The sequence below is a fragment of the Melanotaenia boesemani genome, chromosome 5 (assembly GCF_017639745.1).
Source record: "Melanotaenia boesemani isolate fMelBoe1 chromosome 5, fMelBoe1.pri, whole genome shotgun sequence".
NCBI lineage: Eukaryota > Metazoa > Chordata > Actinopteri > Atheriniformes > Melanotaeniidae > Melanotaenia > Melanotaenia boesemani.
Window position 1 is genome coordinate 10,951,551 of NC_055686.1, and position 25,990 is coordinate 10,977,540.

Below are 25,990 nucleotides of genomic sequence, written 5' to 3' on the forward strand. Positions count from 1 at the left end.
TTCATTTGATCCGAGTCTAAAATTTAAATATTAAAAACCATGCAATTTTTCGTTTTTTGTGTTAGATTTAAAAACGAAAAACAAAATAATCCATAATGTTTTCATTTTTTTTTTATTTTTGATTGACAATTGAAAATAGAAAGAACGAATGATACACGGATTGCAATGCCACGCGATCGGCTTTTAATCTTGCGTTGGTTACTGCAACCATAAGCTGCACAAAATACGAGCATAGTTGCTGGAAGTGTCCTGCCTCCGGTTATTCCCTTAGATTCAGTAGATCCCGCGAAAGAGCAACTCTGTGGTAAGATGGCCGCCGCGTGAGGCCCATGGATGTATTATAGATGGTGAGGCCGCTCGAAGCTCCGCCATAAAGCATCTAACCATTGTATAGATATCTATAGGGTGGGTGGTTTGTGAAAGATTTATGGTCAGTAAACAGTGTACTTCTGGTGTTTTACTTTGAAAGGCCACAGCGGAAGTCTACTCCTGACGATGTTTTGACTGGGTTTTCAGTGCACGTGCTCCACACGTAGAGAGGGAAGGTGGAGCTCGGCTCGACACAAGACGCAACGTTGGAGTCTTGGATTAAAAAAGTAGCTTATTAGCTTTTTGTTAGCGGTGTTCTTTCATGCTGTTTGAACTTCGTCATCGTCAAATTTCGGCAATTTTTTTTTTTAATTTGTTGCCGAGCATTAAGACAAAATAACTCAGCAGGTGCTGTTAAGTTTTTGCAGGAAGTAGGTGGATCAGCGACGGCCTGTACAGACAAAAGTTTGAGAACTGATTCAAATCGTCTTCCTTCGTTTTCTGCTCCATCTCCAAGTAAGATTTTTTGCACAGTTCGGTTTTAGTCGCAGACCAACTGCACCCTTAGTGTGCAGACCGGATGTCTTTGCACTAATTTAGAAGCTTGCAGAAAACCAATTTTATGTCATAAAACCCAGTGTTGTGCATCGCGATGATGGGATGTTTTAAGTTGTTTTATACAAAGAAAAAAATGTTTAAACAAGTTTATTAGTTAGTAGTTTAGTAAATTAATATAAATTTCTTGCAAGGCAAAAGTAAAATTAAGTTAACAACAGAACCGCCAGTTTGTTGCTAAACGTGACAAATCTGAATTAGATTTAAAGTGAGCAGGTGATAACATTGAGATGATGCTGCAGACTCATTACACTCTGTTTTACTGGTCAGGGTTGCTCAATGACAGATGTCACCAGCGAGAGCTCTCTGCTTCCTGATGATTGTGGTTCGCTGGCACACAGTGGGTGAGTAATGGCAGTTTCACAATACCTCACAGTAGCTGCTAACTGGGAATTTGAGCCTTTATGGTGTTTTGTTAGGGGACAAAACTCACTCACCACTGTCATGTTACACACGCACACACACACACACGTATATACTGTTAAAAAATAAACAAGACCAGATCAGATGTGGATGACTGAAATGCTCTAGTTGAAATTCTTTATTACAAAGTGGAATCTGTTGAGAACAAAATGAGAAGAATTATCAGTGGAAATAAAACCCATGGGGGTCTAGATTAAGAATCAGGTTCAAGATAAAAGTGGAAAGATCAGATCAGGCTGACCCAAGTTCTGTGGAAAATCCTCAATCCAACAAAAATGAGGTCCAGTAATGTGTGTGGCCGCCTCGTGTCTGTAGGTGTGTCCCAATTCAGGGTCTGCACACTTCGAAGTGTGCAGACCCTGAATTGGGACACACCTTGTGTCTCCCTATGTTGTCTGGGCTCCTGATGAGATGAGTGATGTTCTCCTGACGGATCTCCTCCCAGACTAGGGCTAGGCGATATTGCGAATGTTGGTATTGATCTGATACCAAGTAAATCTGAGTCAAGTATTGCAGATACTTTGCTTAAAATCATTTAATGATTTTTGCCTTTAATTACTGATCATGATTAAACACATTACAAAGATTTTTGTCAAATCAAACATTAAACTAAATGGCAGAACTGAGAAATTAAAGTAGAAACTTTATTTTGTTTGTGAAAACAGACCTCATTTGTGGACGTGGGGCCCTCATACCTTCCTCATGGAGTCAGTTTCTGACAGTTGGAGCAGAAACATGCAAATTAGTGACTGTTGGAGGTACTTCTATGAGGGACCGTTTGAGACATTACTCAGAATTACCCTCTCACAGACACGCAAAATTTAAGTCATTCACACATTATACTGAGACCTCTCATATATTATATTGAAATCATTCATACAATATAGTAAAACCTCTTATACACTATACTGAAATTTCCTCCTGAATTCCTTTCATACATACTAGTGAAATGCGATTTTAGAAATTTCACTATAGTGTGTGAATGATTTCAGTATAGTATGTGAGAGCATTTCAGTACAGTGTATGAAAGGTTTTACTATAATGTGTGAATGACTTAAATTTTGTCTGTGAGAGGGTAATTCAGAAAAATGTCTCAAACGGCCCTTCATGTTACCTCTAGTGGCGGAGGTAGTGGTGGCAAAATGCTAACGTGACCAGAAATCAGCCAGAAAAGATGAAGAAAAGGAAATGGTTGATGGCCACCACCTGCAGGATCATTCCTTTTCTAGAGGTTGTCTTGGCTGTCATTTTTATCTGTTGTTTGTTCCATTTTTACAACAGCAGCTGAAATTGATTCGCAATCAGTTTTACTTCCTGACTGGACAGATTGATATCCTAAAAGTGGGACTGACTTTGAGTTACATACACAACAGAACCGCCAGTTTGTTGCTAAACGTGACAAATCTGAATTAGATTTACAGTGAGCAGATGATAACATTGAGATGATGCTGCAGACTCATTACATTCTCCATTTTGCTGGTCAGGGTTGCTCAATGACAGATGTCACCAACAAGAGCTCTGTGCCTTCTGATGATTGTGGTTTGCTGGCACGCAGTGGATGAGTAATGGCAGTTTCACAATACCTCACAGTAGCTGCTAACTGGGAATTTGAGCCTTTATGGTGTTTTGTTAGGGGACAAAACTCACTCACACTTCGAAGTGTGCAGACTACGTAGGCTACAGAGTGTCCTCTATAGTCTACACACTTCGAAGTCTGCTTAACGTTTGTGAAATGGGACAGCCTACCTAGTCAACAAGAATTTCCCATAGCAACAACACAGGACCAATGTCACACAATCACTGAAACCTCTGAAATTACTCATAGTAATTTTTTAGTGGACGCTGAACACGAAGCGGCAACACCGACAGTAAAAAAACAAACAAAAAAAAAAGACACGGTTTGAGGCTCTGTTGTTTTCCAGCCGGTACACACTTCATTAACCCCTTAAAAGTCCTTGAATATCAAATATTACATAATTTTAATGTCACCAATCAACAAATATGCTTTGAATGTACTTGGTTTTGTAACATTTATACTTAAGTGTAGTTTAAAAAAAGCGTTCTTTTTGTTTTAAATAAAACTTTATTTAAAATTAATACGACTCTTCTGAGGTTGCTGATTCGCCACCGTCTTGTGCGTAATGAATTCTGGGAGAAAAGAGGCCGCGAAGGATGCATCACTAGCAGCCTTCGTTTGAGGCTAAACGAAGTGCGGATTTGAAGGGTGGATTTGGAGGGTCCTTCAAATTCTGTGAATTGGCACAGTACTTCGCGCACCGTGATGACGTATGTGGCCGATGAATCCACACTTCAAAGTGTGTAGACCTTGAATTTTGGACACACCTTGTGTCTCCCTACGTTGTCTGGGCTCCTGATGAGATGAGTGATGTTCTCCTGACGGATCTCCTCCCAGACTAGGGCTGGGCGATATTGCGAATGTTCATTTCAGTTGAAACGGAAGTCACGTAGTAGAAAAAAAAAACAGGAGCGCATGTTCAAAACAAACCGAAGAAGAAGAAGCTGGAGAACATTGTGACAGATGTTTTGCGAAGACTTCTGCTGTATTAATATCTGTTCAGTCGCCTGGAAGTAATATCAGTAAAGCAGCTGGCATCTTCAATATTATTCTGGCCTCAGCAGAGACTATTAAGGGTTAACGCAACATCGGCCGACAACCGACAGTAGTAAGTCTGAATGGGGACATGCTAACTAGCCACCTAGCATAACTCGGCCATTGGGATATACAGTGCTGTAAAACGAAGACCCGGACAGCGCTGTGAGGCATATCCTTGAAAATACTCCAAACGCAGGTGAAGAGTATGTTGTCCAGTGCTGCCCAGGTCTTCCTTTGACAGCACTGCATAGCGTGTCCTCATTCAGACTTGCTACTGTCAGTTATCCGGTTGCTGTCGTGTTAGACCTAACCCTTCTAATAGTATCTGCTGAGGCCAGTATAGTATTGAAGAAGCCAGCTGCTTCACTTAGTCACCATAAACTCATGACCACATCAATAGAATTAAACAATCCCACTGCCATTGAACAGAAGCTACACCTGCTATACTTTATGCAAATAAGATGACAAGTTAAAAATGTCTGTGTCCCGGCCACAAATTTTAATGTTATAAATACAACCACACAGTTACTATCTCAGTTACATAAACACGATGCTTCAACACTGATGTAAACACTGACAAATAACAGTAACATAGGGTTGAGAACTTCCTTTATCAAACACTGAGTCAAGGATGAGACAGGGAGTTGCATTTCAGTATAGTATGTGAGAGGAAATTTCAGTATAATATATCAGAGGTTTCAGTATAATGTGTGAATGACTTAAATTCTGTCTGTGAGAGGGTAATTCAGAATAATGTCTCAAATGGCCCTTTATCTACATCTGTGGGTTGCAGACACCACCTCATGTTACCTCTAGTGGCGGAGGTAGTGGTGGCAAAATGCTAACATGACCAGAAATCAGCCAGAAAAGATGAAGAAAAGGAAATGGTTGATGGCCACCACCTGCAGGATCATTCCTTTTCTAGAGGTTGTTTTGGCTGTCATTTTTATCTGTTGTTTGTTCCATTTTTACAACAGCAGCTGAAATTGATTCGCAATCAGTTTTACTTCCTGACTGGACAGATTGATATCCTAGAAGTGGGACTGACTTTGAGTTACATACACATGTGAATTTAAAACCTTCACCGCTACGCTCAAATCTTGGCTAAAAACAAACCAAAACTGTACCCATTTGTAAATAGTACTGACTGTGTGTGAATCGGCCTGTCACGTTAAGAGATTTTGCTGTGCGATAAATTTTCTTAGAAATTATCGTGATAAACGATAACATTGCACAACGATAATGTCATTTTGAGACCATTTTCAACTAATATAATGACAATGCCATAATAATGCAAGTGCACCCTTTCAGAGATCAATAAACTTAAATTTCTAAAGAACATTTTACACTGGAACTGGAAGAAATTTTTAAATAAAACAAAAATAAACAGAATGGACTCTCAGTTTCATTAATGAATGAAAACCAATCACAACCAAAAACAATAAGTATAATAAAAAAGTAAAGTTTCTGTTTTGTAAACAAAATCGCCCTTCAAAAAAAAACCAAACAAAAAAACCACACACACACATACATATATATATATATATATATATATATATATATATAAACATTAAACATGGAGCTCAGACAGGGAAAACCGGCAAAAATGCCAGTTAGTACCATTTTATAAAAAAAAAAATAGGAAAAAAAAACATAATGTGCATTGTTGCTGTTTGTGAAGCTGAAAATCTCCCTCATCGCTGCGTGCCAGATTGATCTATGAGCAGCGAGCGAACCGCACTGCTGCGACGCTGCACTTTTTCACACACGTCGGGACACCGGCCATAAAAGTAATGTGGCCCACTGGGAATCCTCCTGAACCTCTGGCATTAGCTGGCATTGCTCTTGATGTGTATTTCAGCCTGAGAAATCGGAGGTTTAGCGTGAGAGCGTGAGAAGCCACTCAAATGCACGAGTCTCACGGTCGATGCGTGAGAGTGGGCAGACCTGTAAAACAAATGTGGCATACCGGCTCACACAGGTTAAGTTCTTCACCACGGTCCCGTGCTGCAACGTGCTGCTGTCAAGTATGACACGAGAAAGATCACTCCGCAAGAAACCAGGGGTCTCATTTATAAAACTGTGCGTAGGATTCTTACTAAAAGTGTACTTACGCCCAAAACCGGAAGTTGGCGTACGCCATAAAATATTCTGATTTATAAAACCGTGCGTACGCACAGGTGCAAGCAATTTCCCCTTTATAAATCACACTCGTCCTTGAAGTTTGTGCAGGTGAATTTGGCTCATGTTCCGCCCACTACACGCCCACTTTCCACCATAAATGGTCAATGCAAAGTACCTCAGCGTGTATTAAAATGAGCCAGCTGATCCATGTTGTGATCCATGAACAACGGCAACCGCAGGGAAGCGAACCAAAAAACGCAACTTCACAGAGGCAGAAATCGATGCATTAGTGAGTGAGGTGGAGAGTCGAAAAATTATTTTGTTTGGTAGCCACAGTAGTGGCGTGACAAATAAGAGTAAGTGTCGTGAGTGGCAACACATAGTTACCTCAGTTAACTCTGTGAGCGGGACAGAGCGGACCATGGCGAGATCAAAATGAAACCATCAATGAACTGAAGGAAATCAGAACAACACTGCATAATTTGTGTGACATTATGTTCGACATTTCAAACACATTAAAAGAGCTTGTGAAAAAGTGAACCTTATTGTCTGCTTAATCGCTGCATGACCTCCTCACGGAGCCGTGCCCCGTGTTGGAACTCCCTGTGTCTGGGAGGGGGCTGTGCGTGAGGGTCGGCATTCCGAGGAGGGGGGAGGCCAGGAGGTAGTTGGATGCCGTGCCTCAGTGCCAGGTTGTGCAGCACGCCACACGCCCTCATGATCCTGCGCACCTTTTGGGGATGGTACAATAATCTACCCCCTGACGCATCCAGACACCGCCACCGGCATTTTAAAAGGCCGATGGCGCGCTCTACAGTTGAGCGCGCACGGGAGTGAGCGGTATTGAACAGGGTCTCCTCTGCGCTCTGGGGGTTTGGGAAGGGGGTCAGGAGCCAGCGCCGGAGGGGGTAGCCACTGTCCCCTGCATTTCAATGAAACAGTGCATCAGTGGTCTGCATCTGGCTAAGCTGGTTGTCAATATAAAGTTATTGTCTTACCAAGAAGCCAGCCATCACGTACAGCGCCTGCCTGCAGTCTCTTCCCTACACTGCTTTGCGCTAGGATGTAAGAGTCATGTGTAGAGCCAGGCCATCGTGCAACTACATTTGTCAACATCATGTTGGATTGACATATGACTTGAACATTGATAGTATGCACATGCTTCCTATTGACATACATGAATTCATCGACATACGGGGCCCTTATAGCAATATGAGTGCAGTCAATTGCGCCGATTACATTAGGAAAACCGGACATTGCTGCAAATTGCCTTTTAATGTCGGCCTGTTCTCCTGCAATATAGAGAAATTGGATGTGGAAGAGTGTAGCAGGACGCATAGACAGCGGAGACGGGTTATGAACTCTTGCCGGGTTGAAGTCATGCACGCTGACCAGTGAGCCGAAATCACATCTGCGGTCATACAGCCAGAGCGCAAAATTAATTGGAGACATGGTGACAGGACCCCACGCTGCCACAAGAGGACTCTGGATGCAGTGTGTTGTTAATTCCCCACCTCTCCATCTGTGTTGCCAATTCCCCCAGCCTCCAAAACCAGCGTACGCATGGGTCAGAGCTGCCGTGAAAGACCGCACATTTTCACGTCAAGTTTGTTTTTTATAAATCACAACCTTTGCGTGAAAAGAGGCGTACGCCAGTTTCAGGCCCCATTTTGTGCGTACGCAACGGTTATAAATGAGACCCCAGAGCATTCAGTCGGGATACTCCATAGCGAAACCTGTTGTCACACACAGTCTTTGGTAAAGTAAGATAAAGAAAAAAAAACTAATGAAAATTATCGTGGCCGGCAAACTTCTCTCGGCCGTTTTTCTTTCCATGCAATTATTGACTTATTGCTCATCACGACAGTCCTTTATGTGAATGAATTATAGATCTTTAAGGGTGTTTTTTTTATAAAGGTTTTGTACTATATTATTGTAGTTTAATGTAGTGTAAGCGCAACCAGGGACAAGGGTTGAGTATTGGCTCTGTTTGCAAGGCATCATCTACTAAATTTTTTGACTGTGTTTTCAAATACAGTGTTCCTGTGAAATAATTCAAATAAATAAATGAAACACACACACACACACACAGTAGGCTATAGAGACAAAAGGCCCAAAGCCTTCTATGCAGTCATATCTGTGACTCCTGGACATTTGTGTGATTCTTGACTCATTTCTTCATTTCATATTGTGTGTCTGTATTTTTCTTTTGACTCCTGCAGGTCAGACCACGTTACCTCAGCGAATCTACCAGGCTGAGGAGCACAAAAATGTCACACTGGAGTGTCCATACCCTAATACCGACATGGCTCCTCACACATTAATAAAAGACCTGAATAAGGAGAATCCACTAGAGAGAATTTGTCGGTATGACAGCCGTCGTGAGCCTAAGCTGTATATCAATGAGCTCTACAAAGGACGACTGCTCTGCGATCCACAACTCATCAAGAATGGATCAATCTGTTTTGTCCTGACTGATCTGAGACTCAACGACACTGGAACGTATCGTTGTGTTGTTGTTGTTGCTAACAAAACAACTACAGAAGTGTTGCAGCTCGTAGTTACAGGTAAGGCTGGGCTTACACCAGAAGACTTTTAAAAGATTTGCACAAGACTCTGAAAAACTACCAGCTCACATCTAAAGACCAATGTTTAGAGTCTTAAGTCTCAGCCTAGTCTCAGACTGAGATTTGATCAAAACTGTGAATCTTGTAGGGTCACAAATTAAAGACTGCAACTAGAATCTTTTAGCATTTTATTGTGATATGTTGGACAGTTGATCTCAAACAGGGCTGATCTGCCCACAGTAAAGCAAACAAGGGGAGAGTTTCCCACCAGGAGGGAAAAACACATCATTATTAAGTGTGCCTTTGCATCTCCACCAGGTGTTACACCAACTCATCAGAATCTGGAGGGATGAATGAGTTTTTATTCTCTCATTTGTTAGATCATCATACTGTAACACATAAATGATCCACAGCAGACGTTTACTTCTTAATAACCATCCTCTCCTCTTTCTGGACGGTCCACCGACGACGTTTCATCACCGCTTGTTCATCTTTTTTTTTTTTTTTTTAATGTCCGTTTTTGCTGGTGTTCTGTCTGTCAGGATTCTTGTTTCATCTATTGGTTGTTGATTGTGTTTCGTCACTGCAACTTGCCATAATATCAAACATGTTTGATATTGTCGCAGATCCAAGACTGGAGAAAGATTGACGTTAAACAGCTCAGATTAGCAGCTTAAACCTAACGACCGAGATGACGGGAGCGCACTGTGACTCCAGTAAAACTCCTAAGATTTCCTAAAGACTTCCGTTTTTAGTCTGCGATTGTGAAAATCGTATAAGATAAAACGATCATCCATCACAGCAGTGGTGTCAGTGTGACATTTGAAGTGTTGTCAGTGGTAATACAGACTAGCATCTTTCCACCAGGTCCCCATAGCTGTTGTTTGTCTCAGACCAGCAGCTATGTTCTGCCTGGTGTGATATATAAAAAATGAGTCTGGAGACATTTCGTTTTCACGTTGAAATCCGCGTCAGTAAAATGTAGCACGACAACACAATACCTCACAGTAGCTGCTGACTGAGAATTTAACCCAACAGCTTGACCACAGGTCTGTAGCGGTGGCGAAACATGGGACTGTAGCCACGTCCTTCACAACACCCTCACCACACACATCATAAGGGCAGAGAGAGACACTCCACTAACATGGAGACAAGATGGCCGTGAAACCGTTTGTCTAAGTGTTGATGAGGTTCTTAAATCCCGGATTGTTCACTGTGTTAATTGAGAAAAAAAATTCAGTTTGTTTATAACGTTTGTCTCTCTGTGTGTCTGGAAGCTGGTGGGTTATTTAGTGGCAACTCACAAAAATTGAACATTTTTCTATTTTCTTGCATTGCAAGCCTCCGTGTGTACGTCTGTGTGAACGAGCGCAACATTTCACATGCATGAATGTCCCCTGTCGCTTGGCTGGAGGAGGGCAGCGATTTTAGCCTCATCGCACAAGTTCCATAGAAAATGATGGAGAAGGAGCGACGTCGCCTCCTGTGTGTCCAGCCCATAACTGGCGAATAAAACTAAAGCGGTCGGGGCGGTGGGAGGAGTCTGCAGCAGAGCGCTGAAATGCCAGCGGCGCTCGATTTGCAACTGAAAACATCACAAGAGGAAACTGTGAAGGACAAAAATAAACGATCATCTCATTTTTATGATCATTGAAAACCTAGATCGTTAATTGTGATTAAAATTCGATTAATGGCCCAGCCCTAACATTTACACAGTAAAGTTGGTATTTACTGAGTTTTTTTTTTGTCCTTGACTCAGTGCTGCACTAAGCATTTGAAGTGTGTTTAAAGTCAGTGTTTCTGTTTCATCTCTTCGCAGCATCCAGGAATCAGACTGTAACAAACACCTCACAGCCAGCAAGCCGGGGAAGAACTGATCTTTATGTAAGTTTGTGTGTGTTTGCAATAACGGTAGCATTACTTGCACTGAGAGGCTTTTGTTTAGAGGACTAACAGTATTATTTGGTCTTCTTAAATTAAGTTTTAAAATATTTTAGGATGCTGTAGGAGGCTATTGCCTTATTTCCCCAGAGCTGTACCACAGAGCAGTGCACGGCCATATCCTCCACTATCACTTTGTTTTGTTTTTAAATGTATTTAAAATGTTTGAAAAATACTCTTTTAGAAGATCAAAGCTGATTTTACCAGATGATGCTTCCGTTCAAAAAAATCCTGACTTTGATTAGAAAAACGCATCATTTTGGAAATTTTATGCACCTTCAGATTTACATGTTTTCATATTTTAGTCTAGTTTTGGTGATATTGACATTAATTTTTTGTGTCATGTGCATTTGCACAGTGTTTTTATACAGAAGAAGAAAAAGAAAGTTAACTGATTTTGACTTGAAGAGGATCATCCTCTGTTCTTATGAAGGACTTTAGGATGAAATAGATTTAATGAAGAGGGAAAACATTTTTAAATCTGATCAGTTTTGAAGTTTTATGACTGACTTTCAGATTGATAAGTGTCTGCTGCAGATTACCTCGCTGTGTTTTACGGGCACATTCACACCAGCTGGTTTTTAATTCCAATCCGAGTCCGTTTGATCAGAAAGTCCGCTTCGTTTGGGGTTTTTGTGAATGCTCAATGAATTCTGATTCGGTTTAAAGAAGCAGACTTGGTTTGCCTACAATCACAGGTTTGCTTCAAGCAGACCAAATACAGGAATCAGAGTATAAAACAAAGGACATTGTAGGTTCAGCGCACAGCAACATGGGTAAAAATGACCAAAACAATAGTATGTGTGGGACAATGCGCAGCTCTGCACGGGAAAAATGTCCCTCAGTGAGACATAGAAGAAGTCTGTAAAAGTTTAGATAAAGTCTGATCAACCCAAGACCGCTAGGATCTGATGCAGCTCCATGTTCAGCTGTTATGTCCTAGAAACCGAAGATGTTCTACATTAACCAGAAGATGAGCCAGTTTTCTTTTTCGCTGTGTGTCTCATAATGTAATGCAGCGTAAACGCTGTCTGTCTGGAAGAATATTGCACCCCCACCTGAGCCGAGTCCCCAGTCGGACCGAGTCTAGTGGATTATTCTTGTGTGAACGCACCCCTAGGATACTCCTGACATAAACCTAGCCTGCTACAGATCACTTCCCAGTCTACCTCTGTCTGTAACAAAACCATGGGAACAAGATCAGATGTCATCTGTGAAGTAAAACGACACGTTAAGCTTTAATACTGATCCTGCACTGATAATGTCACCAGTCCTAATGTTTACTTTTTATATTTATGTTTTGCACAATTGTTCTCGTTAAAGCTCAAACTGAGATCAAATCAAAACAAAACCTCATTAAAATAGTTGAAACACGGTGCTGCATTCAAGTACGTATTCTTAAATCTGTAATTGAAATGGACCCCCTCCAGTCAAAGAAGTCAGCAGAGGTGGATCAGGCACGTCCAACTGGGAGGAGACCCCAGGGCGGACCCAGAACTCATTAGAGGGGATATATACCATCCGAACTGGTCTCTGATAGGGCTGCAACTAATGACTATTCTGATGGTCGATTAGTCACCGACTATTAAAACGACTAGTCGACCAATCGGATTATGTATCTCATGATTATTATATATGGATCTTATTTCACTTTCAGCTTTGAAATCTTGCATGAGGTTGTTAAGTAAGTCCGACGTGCCTCCTCTATGTTCGAGCATTGCAGACGTACTTCCATGGTACACAAGGTCTGCTTTACAAATATCACATGTATTTAATTTATTTTGTAAGTTTAACGTGAAGTTATCCCAGACTTTTAACGTTCTCCGCCGCGGTTTTCCTCTCTGGCCCGCCACCATATTTTTCCCCTGGCGGACTTTATTGCACATGTGCAACTCTCAGCAGAGATAGGATTAGAAGACGATGTCTCACTCTGTAGTTTTTTTTTTTTTTTTTGCCGACAATAGTTGACGGCTAAATTCGTTGTCGACTATTTTTATTGTCGACTATTGTTGACAACGTCGACTAATCGTTGCAGCCCTAATCTCTGATGACAGAAATCTGATCAGTTCTCCGTGGTTTTGTGATGTAGAGTTGTGGGGGTGCACCGTAAAGTGGGACAGACTCTGTGGGATCTGGTTTAGTTCTTATCTTTGGTGCTATTAACCACCTGAGCTACTTGAACATACATGTGGTCGATAACCACATGAACCAGCACAGAAAAGCTCCAACTACACACTCCTCACTAACAGTTAGGGATATTCAACTTGGAAAATTTAGGAAATTAATAAGTTGATAACACTGAAATGAAATCATGAATGTAGAACATTTAAATAGAATCATGTGATGATAATTCCTTTATCTCAAACAATTTATTAAAACAATCTGACATAAAATAACTTTGATGTAATGACGTCTAAATGTGAACAGCTTGATGAGGAAGCCTGTTTACATATGAGCTGCCATTTAGTGGTTCATGGTACACACACTTCTCTTGGCTCTTTATTTTATTTTTGTGGTTAATCATTTTGTTAGAGAACAACATGTTTTGTAAAAAGTTCTTAAACATTTAACAGCTGCACATTCAGACGTTTGGAGAAATTCAAATTAAGCTCATCTGGAATGGTCGTAGTGAATTTTATCCTAACTTTTTGTTCAGTAGTGTGTAATGTAAATGTATTTTCTACATTTTTTTCAAATAAGTTAACTTTTTTATGTAAGATTAAATTAAATTATGTATCATTAAAATTGTATTTTAGAGGTAAAACCAAAGAAGGGATGAACCTTTGCAAAGACCTCCTTCAGGCCCCCCCTCATGCTAGCCTTAAACTAAATGTGAAAAGAAATCTCTACACAAATATTCAGTCCTTTTTCTCTGAGACTTCAGTATTGAACTCCGGTCCATTCATTTCTCTTCACCATCTTAGAGATGGTTCTACACCTTGATTGGACTCCAGCTGTGATAAAACCAGATTTTAGAGCAGATTTGGTAAAGCTGCCTCTCTGGTGCCTCACAGCTAACACTACATGCTGGAGGAAGACCAAATTAGTGAAATAAAGGCCAACATTTACCTCTGATGCAACTTGGAAATACTTGAATAAATAGATTTTTTTGTTTAAGTTTAGCTCAGAGGTGTAAGTAACATGACTGTGTTAAACTCTACTGCCTCTAGTTATGTCTGATGTATTTGTTTAACAGCCGCATAAAACCCAAAAGGTTTTGCAGCTGCAAACAAATGCATCAGCCAATAAGCTGCTGATAGTTTTATTACTAAGTTAAAAAATAATAAAATATTAAAAATGATAAATACTACCTCAGAGATTGTGAGCATGCTGTTTTTCATACATTTTATATTTTATTGTAAATTAACTTTAAATTTAAGCTCACTTTGCTTTGTTGTAAAACTGAAGTTATTTAACCAATTTACTGTATATTGTATATTGTATATACAGTATATATTGTATATTTTATGTTTTTACAGTTATTTGTATTGCTCATGTGCAACATCAATAAAGAGCAATAAGTAACTGATATGATGTATATTTTGGTCTTTTCTTCACATTTCTGTGTCAGTTAAGATGCATAACTTATCATCTAACATGTATATTTATGTGTGTTCTTCCAGAAATGTAACTTTTCAGCTTGAAAAGCATCCAGCTGATCTTAATCAGACATCTTCATGTCAGGAATTATTCAAATGAAGCTGAAAGTTTGAGTCATTGATCATCTGCAGTACATACTGACTCACTGCTGTAGGTCTGAATCTCTGAAGTAGAAGAGACAATAAGTTCATCTGGGTTGGTTTATTCAAAGAATACCAGAGATGCTGATCCAGAAGTTTGGCTGGAGAAAGGTGATGTTTACGTGGAGCTGATGATGGAACTTCAATGGGAACCTCTGTTTGTCCTTGGTGGGTGCAGGACTTGTAGGAGGGGGATTGAGTAGAAGCTCAATCTTCCACTGGGAGGGTTTAACAGGAGACTAGTATGAAGGACACGAGTCAGCAATTTCTCGAAAAAGGAAGCTCTGGAAAATCCAGAGAGACTTCATGTTACTCAAAAACTTCTGTTGTGTTTTTAATTGTGGAGGCATTTCCTTTCAGAAAGATGATCTGGATTTCAGCTTGGCCTTTGAGTTTTCTCATAAAGCACAAAGTATTAATACCCGTTAACATGTTGTTCGTCTCTGCTGCTGTTGATGTGAAAATCTATCAGCAGAGGAAGATGCTTTATGTAATGATTTTCCAGACTCAGCAGTTTGTAGGAAGAGTTCAGTGTTACAGAGAAGCTTTGAGAGAAGGACGTGTCCAACTTCATGTGTCCAGACTCAGCTGGAGACTCTGGAAACTACAGATGTGATTTAGTTGCTAATTATGACGACATGTTGAGGAGAGGGCTGCTTGACTTTTAGTAAATCAGCTGAACAAGAAATTAAAATTCTCTACTTGTGATGTGCCGCTGCTGTAAAGTGACACAGATGAAAATTTAAGAATAAATTGATTTCTTACTACAAAATGTTGGACCTTGAACTTGACGTCTTACAAAGACACACTGATGAGTTTATCATCTTTCCACCAAAGGAAAAAGAAGATGAGCTAATGAGTTCTGTTAGACTGGAGAACCAATTAATTAAAGGAAAAGTTGCCTCATTGTTGCACAGATTTGTACTAAGTTCACCACAGCAGAAGCTTTTCTTTCCATTATGGTGACGGTCAGTCCTCAAACGCAGCAGCAGTGACATCTGCTGGTTTCCAACAGTTACAGCAGCTCTTCATCACTGAGGATGAAACACGTCATCAGATCACTGATCTAAACTGGTCCAGTCTGATCCAAAGTCCATCTCCAAAGACAAGTCAGCTCCAGTTTTTAGAAGTTTGTTAGCACCACTAAATATGGCCCAAAGGCCAGTTTTACATCTTCTACCCTTAAATGCTGCACTTAGAGAGCTGCTGGATTCTTATAAGATCATGATTACTGGTACATGATTATTTTTATTAATAAAAACAGTGTTGTTTCTATTCAGGTCCCTCCCTCTGTTACTGGGTCACATGTTTAAACTGGTCAGACAAGTTAATATAGTTAACTACTAACTATACTTCCTCATCTCAGACATTCAGGTAAATATTCAGTCAGGCTGATCTTCTTCCAGCTGATTTTTCAATTATTAATACAACAAAGTGGGATTAGTGGCTGCTGCCCCCAAACAGGTGTGTATTTAAAACAAAGCTGCTGCAGCTTTTATGTCTTCTTGTTTTTATTAGTGACATCATCATCAGCTGTTAATGTTTACAGTGTGGACAAGCAGGATGATTAAACCTTGTTTAAAATAATAAAGGCAAGTCTTTACTTTTAATCTGGTCAGTTACTATTAATATGTTTATGTTTATAACCTCACTGTATTTACAGATAACTAAACTAGAAAAAAAATTCCTTTAGTTTTGGAGATTTTTAGGAATTTCAAAAATGTAACAAATAAAATCCAGATTTCAGTTTTTATTTGGATGGATTATATGAATGTGTGTATGTGTGTGAGAGAATTGTGAACAGAAAATCTGTTACTGCAAACAGCAGCAAAGTTTAACTACACAACCAAACAGCAGATTAGTTTCGTTTGCTGGCTGCACTTGGCAGTCATCCAGGAACATACTTGTTTACATATTTAACTTCCTTTTTCATTTGAGTCCATCAGTAACTAAAACAATATTTTAGCTGCAGATTTTGGTTGAATAGAATTTTTTTCTGTTTTTTTTTTTCTTGGTGTGTATCTTAAACTGAACCTATTCTGGTATTTAGGTGCAGATGTTGAAATAATGTCACTGTTTTAATTTGTGTTTTTCTTTTTTATCCATACAAACATTTCCCAATTCATTTCCAGTTCTTTACCTGTGTGAACAAATCTGTGTCCACATGTTATTTCTACATTTCTACATTTGTTAATATCTCTGTCAGCCTGATGTGTTTCCTGCTAATTGAAGCATCTTTAAAAACAAAGTTGATGACTGTGATGGTTAAAATGAGTGATAATAATGATCACTGTGTAAGGTGTAATGCTAACATGTAAACAATATTTTTAGATATTCTGACTGTGATGCATCAGGAGAAAACACCTCTTACCACATTTGGTTCATGGAAACAGATGAAACAAACTGGAACAGGTTTGAGAATTCACTCCACAATAAAACTGTAGGAACAAAAGTTGGACAGCTTTTTCTTATTTGTAATTTATAGGGTCAGGCTCCAGGTCATGAGATCAGTTCTGCAGCATACAGAACAGTCAGAGAATAGAAATTACAGTTCTTTTAAACCTTGATGCACGAGATACAAAATTATTGCACACTTGTTACCACTTTTATTATATAAGCTGTTTCTATTTGATAGATTGGAAGATAAATTATTATCATTACTATATACATGTTATTTGTTATTATGACACATCATACATAATACATGCTGTTATTATTATTATTATTATTGTTATTTACATTGTTCTTTCAAGTTTGTTTTGTTAATTTTCTCTGAGTTACTGAAACACAGTTTTGTTACGCATCGGATGTCTTGCATGTTGTTATAAAACATGACTGCACTGCATGATACAGTTAATTATGGTATGGAGTCTACATTCAATACCAGAAATAATAGAAAACTAATACAAAAACAGATTAATAGAGCCACAATGCTTTTTTTCTGAATAAGTGTAAATCAGAATAAAAAAAATAAACATAACTTTATAATAGTTCTATTTAATTTGAATAAGTGTTCCGTAATTTAATTCTATAGTCTTGGTTATTTTTCAGTTCTCTCACTCGTGGATTAAAGAGTTTATGACTCAAACACTAAAATATTTCTCTGCATCCTTTAAAAACATTTCTAACGTTGTGTTTTTCATCACAGTGAGAAAATGGTCTTCATCCTCCTGCTTCTCTACCTGACCTGTGTCTGTGGTGAGTTATAGTCTTAACATGTGGTGTAGTGCAGGCTGTAGAGTTATATTATTATATTATCTCTCTTAGGACCACTAGCTCTGAACCAGTGGAGTTAAACAGAACCCAGGACCTTACAAGTCAATCATCTGCTCCTGAGTTCAGTTCAGATCTGTTTTCTATTTTTAAGAGCTAAAAAAACTGAGATCTTTCCTGCCACCAACAATAGTTCTGTCAGTCAGAAACTTTGGACATGTTTGTAATCTTTTCATTTTAATCAGGATATTTATTAGGAGTATATTATGGTATTTTTAGATAATCTCAATCTCTAATCTGAATGGATTAACATTGAAGTTACTCTTCAATCTTTTTGCTGCTATTGCAACCAAACAAAAATTCGGAGCTATAACACAGATTGTAATTCAGTTGTTTCTGGATGTGAGTTAATACATGACCTCTATCTGTCCACTGCAGGAGAGTTAAGAGAGAAAACAACTTTCTATCAGGCAGAGGAGGACGACAACATCACCATCAGATGGGACAGCCAGAACCAAACAGACATGTCTCTCACCAACATGATCTGTTTTCTTATCTCAAAGCATTTTATAGTTTTCTATGAACTGATTGATGGTGTTGAGCTTCCAGAGTCTCAGCATCAGCAGTTTTCAGGACGAGTTCAGTGTGACAGAGATGCTCTCAGAGAAGGACGAGTCACACTTCATCTGTCCAGAGTCACAGCTGAAGACTCTGGAAGTTACCGATGTAAAATGGTTAATCATAACAAGAACTTAAGGCGATGGGAGCTTCAGGCTGAGTGTAAGTTAACAGGTTTTATCAGTTTAAACCAGCAGAGGTGTGTGTTCCTGTTGTCACACTGATGCAGATTTCTTCTACAGTACGTTTTGTTCTGAATGTGACTCCAACATCTCATGAGGAAAGTATTGTGTCTCCCATCACAAGAAAGCCTGGATTTGTCATTATTCAAGGTTGGTGGCTGTTACCATGGTAACACATTAAACACATTTATATACAAAATGTAAACAGACTTTAAGAGATGAAGATGGATTTATCAAATGAAGTTTAGAGCTTTGACCAACTTTTTAAAATTTCCTACAACTTCTAAATTAGTGTAAATGTTATTGTTTCTGTTAAAACATGATGCAACTGACTGGTTTTTGTTCTCTTTCAGGTGCAACACACAGAGAGAGTGTACTATCGATTGTTGTGACACTGCTCATATTGATATTAGTTGCACTTGTCTGTGGAATTATTCTACGTGTTTTAAAAACTGCTTATGCTTGCATAAATAAGACAGGTAGGCTTCATAAGACTGTTTTTAATTGAGATCTTTTATTTTCTATTGCTGGTGTTGACTGTTCTGTCATGTGAATCCTACAGATATCCGTGAGAGAGAGAGAAAGAGAGAGAGAGACAGCGTCGTCATTGTGCTGCTGTTACAAATCGCCAACGTACTTCATTCGCATGACTCGGACCCGGATAAAAACGCAACTGTTTCAGATGTTTAAGAATAATTGTCAACATTAAACACTGACAGATGTTAAAATTCTCTCCTGATAATTTAGCTTCAGTCTGTAACATTTAATTATATAAAGACTTCCAGCTGTCAGACGGTCAGTTTTCTTCTTCTCTGATCAGGTTTGTCGGCTTCATCCCGACAGAAACAGCTTTCTTTCATTAAGTGGGAGTTGATGAGACAAACTCTCCTGTACTTTATGTAAACCTGTTATTCAGTAGGAGTGAAACTATGTAATCCATCAGAGTAACGTGTAATAATATTACTTGTGATCATGAAGAGTCTGAAATGTACAGCTCAGTCTCACCACTTTTATTTCTCTAATTCTAACAAAATCAGAAAGTTTGACACAAAATCTTTTGAGAACATTTTTATGTCATGACATTTTTTGTAAAATATTGAGTCCATGACTCAGTATGTGTTACTCTGTGTTTGTGTATATTTAAATGTGTGTATTACTGTCAGGTCTGATGGTCCATCACAGTGAACATCAGCTCTCATCATGTGCTCCAGCTTCACAGCTGTGTCATCATGTAAGTCAAAGGTCAGACTGATCCTGCTTTCTGACTCCACAACAACACAAGTGAAGCATCAGGACCAGACATGAGAAGACTCTGGTCCAGGAAATCCACACTGTGGATCAGGTTGTAGCTGAGAGGAAACAGCAGAGAGGAGCTTTAATAACACTGAGACACGAGAAGGAACTGGAACCACAGGAGTTTGTATTTAATATCTCCATGAAGCACTTTTATTCTGAACGTTGTCAAAAACTTTTTAAACTTCTTGATAAAATGTACAATTTTTCAAAGCTCAAAATATGTAGTAAGTAGAATATTGTACAGGTTATATAAAGCTGCAGAGACGTTGAGGACTGTTTTTTACAGATCCAGATTTTATTCTGGTAGTTAATGTCAACATTGTTTTTATTTTGTGTGTGTGTGTGTGTTTTATATCATACCATAAAAGCTATTTTTTTACTGACTAAAATCTCTTTATTAAAGAATTCGTAGAAATAGATGTGTGATGAGTAATTTTTTATCAGTTTAAAGTTTTGTTAGTGAGTCCCACAAACTGAGTTCTTGGCCATTAGTTTTAAAAGAATCAATGTGACTATAATCTCTTTATTAAAAATGTGTAGAAATAAATCTGTGTGAGTCATTTTTACCACTTTATGTTTTTGTTAAAGTGAGCTCATGTTCTGTGAGGACTTTTTTAAAGTTCAATACTCGTACCACAAACTCAGATCTTGATCATTAGTTTTCAAAGAATCAATCTATGTGATCTCCTGCCATCAGGGAGATGTTACAGACCAATCAAGTCACGCACCAATAGATTAAAACAAACAGCTTTTTCCCCTGGACCACAAGATCTACTAACAAACACTGGAAATAACAATGACTCCTGCACTAAAAAACACCTCAACTCATTGTATAGTAAATGTCTTTTGTATTGTTTTTATGTCTATTTATTCTTATCTCTATTCTGGCTGAGTTCCTTTATTTCGTTGCACATTGTTGTGTAATGACAAAGTAAATTCTATGTCATATGCTTTTTAGACAACTTTAATGCAACTTTATCTAAACAACACATCACATGCAACAGTGCTGCAGTAAACTAAAAAATGCAACTCAACTTGTTTGTTCCCTTTCAGTTATTGACAAATGAAATGATTCTTTCTGGATATAGATAATGCTGCCATTCCACTCCATCCAGTCCATGTAATCCCAGACCATAGAGACACACACATTTATAGGGTTTCCTGGTGATTAAATGCCTAAAGGAAACAGTGGTGTAGGAAGACACCCCTGTTTCCCCCAGTGGTATTGCTCCGTCTTCTGCGTCAAGCGACGGATAGATAAGCTTCCTGAAAAAGGACATAATTACATGCATAACCGATGCAGAACATGGATGAAACTGTCCGTGTGTCCATATCGGGCCTTTAGGGAAGAGGTGCTAAAGTAAGAACAAAAACAAAACATAGACCAGAAGGTTTTAATATTATTCTCTCAACACTTTGCGAATTAAACTGTTTTTTAAGGCTCCCTTTTCCCTGGTTGTGCCATTCCTCACGTCCCTCCCTCCCCTGCTCTTGCATTTACATTTGCATTTCAACACAGGATCTGGTTTTCAATCAATTACTAAAGACAAAGTATGAAAATATGACGATCTGCATTTAAAGGTCCATTAAATTTATTTTGTGTAAGTGTAAAATGTTAATTTTCTTAAATAATAATGATATGAAATTGCTATTATCAGTGCCCATAAGCTCATAAAAGGTGTGTTTTACTTTTGTAATCCTCTTTGGCCTCAAATTAAAGCAGATAATACTGGCAGTTGAGGAGTTCAAAAAGTCCCCAACATGAGAACATGAAAGCAAAACTTTCCAACATCTGACTTTGCTCCGCCCAGCAAATTATTCAGGATCAGATTACAGCCTCACCTGTTGGTCCACATTTTACAGCAGCAGATTAAATGATTCTGAGCTTCTGAGCTATTAGTTACAGCATAAAACAAACTGATAAAAACAGCTACACGTGTGAAGTTTCTACTGATATTAGACATCGACTCATAACCTTTTTTTTTTTACATCACACATTTAGAATTACTGTAGAGAAAGAAAAAGACACTGATGACCATAATAATTATGAATAACATTCATAAAAACAACAGTCATTGAATGCAGCACAGTTCAACACAGTCTTTAATAGCAGCTTGTAGAACTAAAAACTAAAATATATTTTCTTTGACACAACAAAAATGAAAATGTTTGACTGTTTGTTGTAAATGGATTTGTTTTTCCTCCTATGTATTTTCTAAACTTAATTATTAGTATTTCATTCTGACACGTGAGATATTTTTGCCTTTTCCCACATAAATGTTATTCTTTTGTTGCTATGATAAAGTGATGAGATGCTTCTGCTTTTCAGCTAGAATTAATCTGTGATGAGTTTACACATTTGAGTGTGTGCTGAATGACAAAAACACACACTTGTTTTAAATCATCATTAGTTTCATATGATGCTTGAAAAAGCTGCAATGTTCAATGGTCTGGACACACAGTGGGGTGACCAACACGCTCTCGTATCACTTTTCTCCATGAAATATTATTGGTTAGGATATTGAAGGGAATTTTGACATTTTCAAAGCATTCTGTGACAGATAAGGCATCAAAGATGAAGAGTCAGAAGCTTTTGTTTGAATTGACAGAAATCTTGCTGTTGACGCTTCTGTACAAATGAGAAAAACAACCCTGGGTTCATCCTATTTCACAAACAAGGAAAAAGGAAAAAGCATGGTGAATATTATCATTTGATGGTAGACCTCAAGGCTGATCCATGTAAGTCCAGAACCTACATTCAGAATAATTCACCCTGGCACCATGCACCATAAAGTCAGTTAAGTCTTCATCATCTTTCTCAGCCCTGTGAAGGAACATTTATTACAACAACAACACAGACGTCATCTTCCTGCTCTGTCAAAACTTTCTCTCTTTCTCTCTCTCTCTCTCTCTCTCTCTCTCTCTCTCTCTCTCTCTCTCTCTCTCTCTCTCTCTCTCTCTCTCTCTCTCTCTCTCTCTTTCTCTCTCTCTGTCCTGCACTTTGACACTTTGACTTCCTCTCTTACAGTGCCCCCATGTGACAAACAGCATTACAGCATTTTATAACTGCAGTACAACTTTTTTAAATGAGGAACATTTAACCCTTCTGTTTTCAAACACCACGTAAACAAATGTTTATCATGCAGAGGAGAATGAAGATGGGACATCCAGACCAAGGCTGACATGTCTTTCATCAACATTATTTGTTGTCAAAACCTTCTAATTTGGTATTAGATGATCGGTGGTGTTGAGGATCCCGTCTCAGTATTTGCAGTTTGCAGGGGGACTTCACCGTGACAGAGATGCCCTCAGAGAAGATCAAGCCAGACTTTATCTGTCCAGGCTCACAGCTAAAGATTCTGGAAAGTACAGATGTAAAGTGGCTTACAGTGACAGGATTTCAGGCATGTGGGTGGTTAAATCCTCAGGTATAATAATAACAACTCACTGTATGTTTTATCCTGCCTAAAACCATCAGTGAAGTGTGTTTTTGTGTTATAATACTAAGATTTTTTCCAGAGAAAACTTTGTCTCAACACTAAACTCTTATGGGAAGAATTCTGGGTTTGTCTACACACCAAAGCCTGGACAAAAAGTTTCTAAAGGTAGATATGCTGTTACCATGGTTATTATTCACATACTTTAAAAGATGTTCCTTCTACTGTAAATGTTTGATGCACCTGACATGGATGCAAACTTTATGTCATCTTGCAGATAAAAAACGAACTTCAGAGAGCGCAACTGCAGGTGCAGAATGCTTTAAGAAGCAGAAACATGTGTATGCTTTATACAGCTCAGGGAAAAAATAATAGGCCACTGTCATTTAATCATAAATCAGCATCTTTGAGTATTATTACCACAAATTTACTTCCTACACAAGCATAGCTCATTCTGCTTTACCAGCACAACACACACACAGTCTGACAGAGGTGAGAAACAACTTTGAACTGAAAGGGATGACAGCAAACTCTTCATTCAAGAACCAGACGCTTACGTCAAGTGACCATCAAACACAGTGGCAAACTGAGACTGAGGTGAAATGCACGGCAAGAACAGTTGGAAACAGGCTTCTACAGGCAGGACTGGAGTCATGCAAAACTCACCTTAATCACTGACAAGCAAAGACCTCAGGCTGAGGTTTGAAAAAGAGCACAGGAACTGGACAGGATAGGACTTCAGTAAAGTCTGAGTCCAGTTTTCAGGTTCACCCAGCACCTAGTCATTTTATGGTTAGATGGAGACCTGGAGAGGCTTACAAGCCACTGTGTCTTGCATTGATTGTGATAGAGGAGGATCAGTGATGATCAAGGGGTGCTTCAGCAAGGCTGGAATCAAGCAGATGTGTCTTCATGAAAGATGCATTAATAAAGCCACATAAACACTTTTGAAAATATTTCTAACTTAGAAGCTTCATTTTAACACAGTTAAATATCTCATTGCAGAAACTTACACTGTCTACATTAGAAACAAATGTTACTGTTTTGGCAAAAATAAAGAAAAACAAACTGATTTTACAGTTTTATAACATGTTAGTAGATAACCACTATGATAACTCTGATAGTAAGAGGCAAGATTTGGGAGTAGACATGTCACTAAATGAGTGGAGTATATAGTCAAAGACACATACTCACACCATCAACACCTGCTTAGGACTGGTACAATTTAACTGGGTAATGTGAACGTATATCAACCCTGTAAACCTGAATAAATTTGGTCCTAGTCTGTCTGACTTGTGTTTTAACTGTAACAAACATCATGGTTCATTATATCATTGTTTGTGGAAATGTGACAAGATTAAAAAATTCTGGAAGTCTGTTATAAGATGTTATCTGATACCCTTGTGTCCAAAATTATGTATAAATGTCTTGTATCCTGACAACTGCCCTTTGTCAGTTAAAGAGAGAAAAATGGCAGATCATTGATTACTACAGGCAAAACGTTCTGCTGCTTTATGTTAGAAGAAGGTTTGTTGCCCCTCTCTTGACTTTGGTTAACTAGATTAACCTCAAGTTTGGCTCTTAAGAAACTGACATACACTGTTAGAATCCTACAACATCTGGAACATTTTAATAAAGAACGGTGGTATTGAAGAGGTAGTGAATGTATGACTGATTGGGATAAGGTTTCATTTACTATGAGAATGTACATCTGCAGTTTTATTTAGTTTTTATTATCTTTTTCTAACTAAGCTTCCCTTTTTTATGTAACTTAGTTTGTTATTTCTATTTGAAACGTTCTGCACAATAAAAATAAAGCCACCTAAAAGAACATTTTTCCTTTATAGGAACTCTTTCTCTGCATTTAACCCATCCTAGCTGCTAGGAGTAGGGGGCTGCCAGGCCAGTTTCCAGCACCTAGGGAGCTGTTGGGGGTTAAGGGCTTTGCTCAGGGGCCCACAGTGTTTACCTTAGCTGCCAGCCCGGGGACTTGACCCCAGATTCTCCAGACCCAATCCCACCTCTGTAACCACAAGGCTACCACAGTCCAGGACAATCCTCCAGGCCAGCCAGAGAAACCAAGGTCTGGATGGAGGATCACCACATCATGGCCAGCACAATCTCCAGATCTGAACCCTGCTGAGCACTGGTCTCTTTCGGAGCTGAATATGGCTTTGTGTTTGGTTTGTGTCAGCTTTTTTTTTTTTTTCACATGAACTGCGGTGTCCGGTTAGTACAGGTTAGCAGCAGGATCCCAGCTACTTCATCAATCTCCTGAACAGGAAAGAGGGTCATTCCTATCCATTTAAAGTAGATATATCTATACTGGTCCAGATAAAAGAGCACATTTGTCAGCACGAAACACAATCTGAGGGGATCCAGAGATTTTTCTAATAATTTATCTTCAGACTTCTTCAATTATAAACCTAACTTCTAAAAGATTCCCAGTTATTAAAGTTAGTAAAGTTATTAGAAATCATCAGTAATCCTCCACCGCCTGATAAGCTGTGGCTCAGACGGTGGAGTCTTTCAATCAACTGCAACTTTATTTATGACGCACTTTAAAAACAACATGTAGTTGAAATAAAGTGCCACAATGTGCACATAACATTTTATTTAAAATAAATAATATACAAGTAAAATAAGATAAAATAAAATAAAATAAACTAAAAATGTCAACATCTCATTTGGTGGTAAAATGTTTTAAGTAGAGATCAGCATGTAACTGTAGAGAAACCAACCTGCATCTATGAAATGTAATATATTTCCATTCACAAAAATAAAATTTGTGAATGGAAACCACATCGGAAAACACTTTGTAACACAGAGATAATGAGACAGATTAACCATGAATGTCTTCAGATGTATCTAATCTGCTCAAAGCACGCATTTTAACACGATGTCCTATAAG

The 25,990-nt window shown here is 38.7% G+C and overlaps 2 protein-coding genes across 3 annotated transcripts; both read left to right on the forward strand.

The window, feature by feature from the left end:
• The first annotated feature begins 539 nt into the window (after window positions 1–539).
• On the forward strand, window positions 540–14,981 carry LOC121639821 (programmed cell death 1 ligand 1-like). 2 transcript variants are annotated; one of them, XM_041985376.1, is made up of 5 exons: window positions 540–825; window positions 1,195–1,268; window positions 8,308–8,652; window positions 10,472–10,536; window positions 14,217–14,981. In XM_041985376.1, the coding sequence occupies exons 2-5, from the start codon at window positions 1,211–1,213 to the stop codon at window positions 14,235–14,237; spliced, it is 489 nt and encodes a 162-aa protein (XP_041841310.1). In that variant the 5' UTR covers window positions 540–825; window positions 1,195–1,210; the 3' UTR covers window positions 14,238–14,981. The 2 variants fall into 2 exon arrangements, with proteins under 2 accessions (XP_041841310.1, XP_041841309.1); XM_041985375.1 differs by lacking the exon at window positions 14,217–14,981 and having other exon boundaries at window positions 10,472–10,766.
• Window positions 14,982–15,687: 706 nt separating this feature from the next.
• Window positions 15,688–20,025, forward strand: LOC121639792. The gene is made up of 7 exons (XM_041985298.1): window positions 15,688–15,797; window positions 16,665–16,745; window positions 17,482–17,531; window positions 17,985–18,326; window positions 18,407–18,496; window positions 18,700–18,825; window positions 18,909–20,025. The coding sequence occupies exons 2-7, from the start codon at window positions 16,717–16,719 to the stop codon at window positions 19,034–19,036; spliced, it is 765 nt and encodes a 254-aa protein (XP_041841232.1). The 5' UTR covers window positions 15,688–15,797; window positions 16,665–16,716; the 3' UTR covers window positions 19,037–20,025.
• Window positions 20,026–25,990: the final 5,965 nt, after the last annotated feature.